Raw genomic sequence first — 3592 nt, 5'->3', positions numbered from 1 at the left:
TACATTAATAGCTTGGCATATTTTAGCCTGGCAACTAGTATTGGTGCACCTAACCGCGAATTAACACAAGTTTAACATCAAAACGGGCAATTTACGGTCCAGTGTATGTATAAGTCTCTATCCAAACATATGCTTTGAACACCGTGTTAATGTCCTAAACACAAGTAAAAGACAATGGAGATAGTAACCTGAAAAATAAAGGTACCATAATTAGGCAGAGAAACTCTTTTTATCCTAGTTGCAAGCCTGCAAAGGGCAAACCACTGCATATACATATAGTGAAGCGAAAATGACTGTAGTGAATTTTGCCCGTAACGTCGATCACGTCGACTGAACAATCAGACTGACAGCTATACAACAAGTTAAGAGTATAATATTGCTTCAAGCCTTTGTCACACACACGTATGATATTACAACACTGTGGTATATATGAATAGTGCAAACAGAAGCATGCACTTGTATAATCAGACTGACAGCTATATAACGACACATGTACTTATATCTCAGTTATTATGCGGGATTTAAGTGAAAGCATGCACTTGTTGATGCCCACCAAGCTCGGTTGTTAGTGCTTCAGCACGTCTGGAATGTCCACCGGGTACCTGTGGATCGACGTGGCCCACGGTCCCTCCGCGTTGGCCGCGGGCTCGATGCACTCCCACACGGCACTATTGCACTTGAAGCCGGAACCAAATCCGATCATCCACACACGGTCACCCTTGCGCATGCGCCCCTTGGCATCGACGTAGGCCAGCTCGTACCACAACGAGCTGCTCGAGGTGTTCCCGAACCGGTGCAATGTCATGCGCGACGCCTCCACCTGCTCGTCGGACAGATTGAGGCTGCGCTGCAGCTCGTCGACGACAGCGCGCCCGCCCGCGTGGATGCAGAAGTGCTCGAAGGCCGTGCGGAAGTTGGGGATGTACGGCTTGACCAGCCTGCTGAGCATCTTCCGCGCGATGAAGGAGAGGGCGAAGAGGAGCTGCTCGGAAGCCGGCAGCACCAGCGGCCCGATGGCGGCGATGTTGGCCTTGAGCGCATTGCCGGCGATTCTCATGAGGTCTTTGTTTAGGTTGATCCCGACGTTGCCCTTGTCGTCTTCCTCCTGGAACACACACCGGTACGCGTTGTCCTGCCCGCCGGTGAGCGTGCGAACGACGTGCTTTAGGCGGAACCTGGCCTTGGCCTGGGAATTTGACAGCAGCGCGGCGGCGCCGCCTATGCGGAACAGGCAGTTGGGCAGGAGCATAGCGCGCTCGGTGCCAACGTAGTAGTTTGGCGTGATGGTCTCAGTGGAGACGACCAGAGCGTGCGAGCCTTTCGGAGCGGTCAGCAGGAGGTTCCTGGCGAGCCCCACGGAGATGAGCCCCGCGCTGCACCCCATGCCGGAGAGGTGCATGCTGCGGATGTCGCTGCGCAACTTGTACTTGTTGATGATCATGTCGACGAAGGACGGCGTGGGGCAGAACAGGCTGCAGTTGACGACGAGGATGTCGATGGCGTCGGGACTGATGCCAGTCTTTGCGAACAGGTCGTCGATGGCCGAGAAGACGACGAGGTCGACCTCGCCGCGCGCCGCGTCGAGGGTGCAGTAGCTGTACGGCGGAATGTAGTGGTGCGCGGGCGGCAGGCACGTCTCCTCCCCGAGCCCCGAGCGCTCGAGCAGCTTGGTCATGAACCGGATGCTGCGCTCGTTGAGGACGGGCACCTGCTTGGCGTGCTCCAGGAAGGTGGAGAAGGGGACGCGGCAGTTGGGCGCCGTGCGGAAGCACGCATAGTCGACCAGGTACACCGTGCGTGGGCGCAGCATGAGGTAGATCGTCACCGCTGCGGTCGGGAGGAACGCGGCCAAGAAGAGGTGCACGGGCCGGGCTTCTCCGAGCCGGCCGGCCAGCTCGTCGGGCCCGGACCGCGCTGCCGCAATGAGAGCGGCGGCGACGAGCGGCACCGCTACGACGGCGAGGACGTTATCCACGACACGCCGGTACACGGCCATGAGGCCCTTGTTGAGCGGAGTTGGCGAGCTCATGCTACTGCCGCTACTGCCGCTGTCCGTTTGCGTACGTTTCTTTGCTTGTGCGCGGTGCGAGTGATGGGTGGTTTGGATCACGCGATTTTAAAGCCGCGCGCGGGAGGCACTGGGCATGTGGGTCAGCTCGTCATCTGCCTCATTACTTCAGTCACCCCAGGGCTCACAGAACTAGAGCTGGTAATTAGGTCGTACGTATCAGCACAGTTCGGCCTGTCGTGTCTCGTGCACTACTATAGATCTAGTCTTATATACCGATTCATCACTGTCGATTTTTAATAGACCGTCAGTAATGGAGCATCACTGTCGATTTATAAGTCGTGCGGGAAAAATCAACCGTCGTGACTTATGAACTAGCAGTGATAAGGGTATCACTGCCGGTCGATGGATTGAGGCAGCAGTGATGCCCTGCTCCCTCATCACTGCTGGCTTAATCCACCGACCAGCAGTGATAGCATAATGTCACTGTTGGCTGGTTAAATGAGCCGGCAGTGATATCTCGGCTATATAAAATCACCCTCTGCTTCCGCAAGCTCGAGCACAACAGAGAGGAGCTCTGTTCTTGCTTGGTGGCGGTTATTTTTGCTCACCAGGATCTTGGTGGCTTCAAAATTTTGAGAATCCTTATACCCTAGGTGTTTCAAGGTGTGTAATTTCCTCTCTAATCCATTTCTATTTGAATTTTAGTTGCTAAATTGATCTAGATTTTGAATGATGGAGATGAACCTATGGTCATGATGTTTTGAGACAATATAGATGCAATTATATCTCATTTATGATATGGAAGCTTCAATTATGGTGGAAAGTGTCTTTATTATTGATTTACATTAGCTATATGTATGAGCATATTTATTTTTGGTTTTTAATGAATTAGAAAATTTAGCTATGATATTAAGGTATATAGCAAACTCTAATTATATTTTTTATATTTTAATTAATTAATAAGCTCTAATATAGAAACTTTAGGTATGAGCATATTTATGGTTGATTTTTAGTGAATTAGGAAAATTAGCTATGATATTTAGGTATGCAGAAAGCTCCAATTATATATTTTTTTCTATTTTAATTAATTAGCATGTTCCTGATATGAAAACTTTAGGTATGAGTGTATTTATTTTGATTTTTAATGAATTAGAAAATTTCGCTATAATATTTAGGTATGTAGCAAGATACAATTATATTTATGTATGAGCTTATTTATTTTTCATGTTTCGTTAATGAGTCATATATAAGGTTTTGAATAATAAAGAAAATTTCTAGGGATGGCACCAACAGATACTCATTGGAAGCAGACGTGAAAGCATGCAAAAGGTGGCTCCTCCAATCTGGGTCAATTGCCGGTAGGAGATGACGAGGTAATTTATTTGTTGGTGATCGCTAAATGTTCTAGATGTTATGAATTTGGATTTACAATAATGATATAATTGTAGATGGATAGAAGATGGATGTACGATGCGAGCCGTGTGAGCACAGAGTACAAGAATAGCGTGGATTGTTTTCTGGTACAAGTCGCGATGCACAAGTCAAATACACAGTTTCAATACATGTGCTGTCCATGCGTTG

The 3592-nt window shown here is 49.0% G+C and overlaps 1 protein-coding gene across 1 annotated transcript; it reads right to left on the bottom strand.

The window, feature by feature from the left end:
- Nucleotides 1-210: 210 nt before the first annotated feature.
- LOC133930490 (3-ketoacyl-CoA synthase 5-like) lies at nucleotides 211-2072 on the bottom strand. Its single transcript, XM_062377144.1, has one exon. It carries the CDS (start codon nucleotides 2027-2029, stop codon nucleotides 566-568), a length of 1464 nt encoding a protein of 487 aa, XP_062233128.1. The 5' UTR covers nucleotides 2030-2072; the 3' UTR covers nucleotides 211-565.
- Between the last annotated feature and the right edge of the window lie 1520 nt (nucleotides 2073-3592).

Source organism: Phragmites australis, chromosome 10 (genome assembly GCF_958298935.1).
Source record: "Phragmites australis chromosome 10, lpPhrAust1.1, whole genome shotgun sequence".
NCBI classification, from domain to species: domain Eukaryota; kingdom Viridiplantae; phylum Streptophyta; class Magnoliopsida; order Poales; family Poaceae; genus Phragmites; species Phragmites australis.
Note: the sequence above shows the minus strand (reverse complement) of the source record. Positions and strands in the feature narration are given on the sequence as shown.

Excerpts from the sequence above, each read along its gene's own strand:
- LOC133930490 (XM_062377144.1), bottom strand. The coding sequence starts at position 2,029 with ATGAGCTCGCCAACTCCGCTCAACAAGGGCCTCATGGCCGTGTACCGG.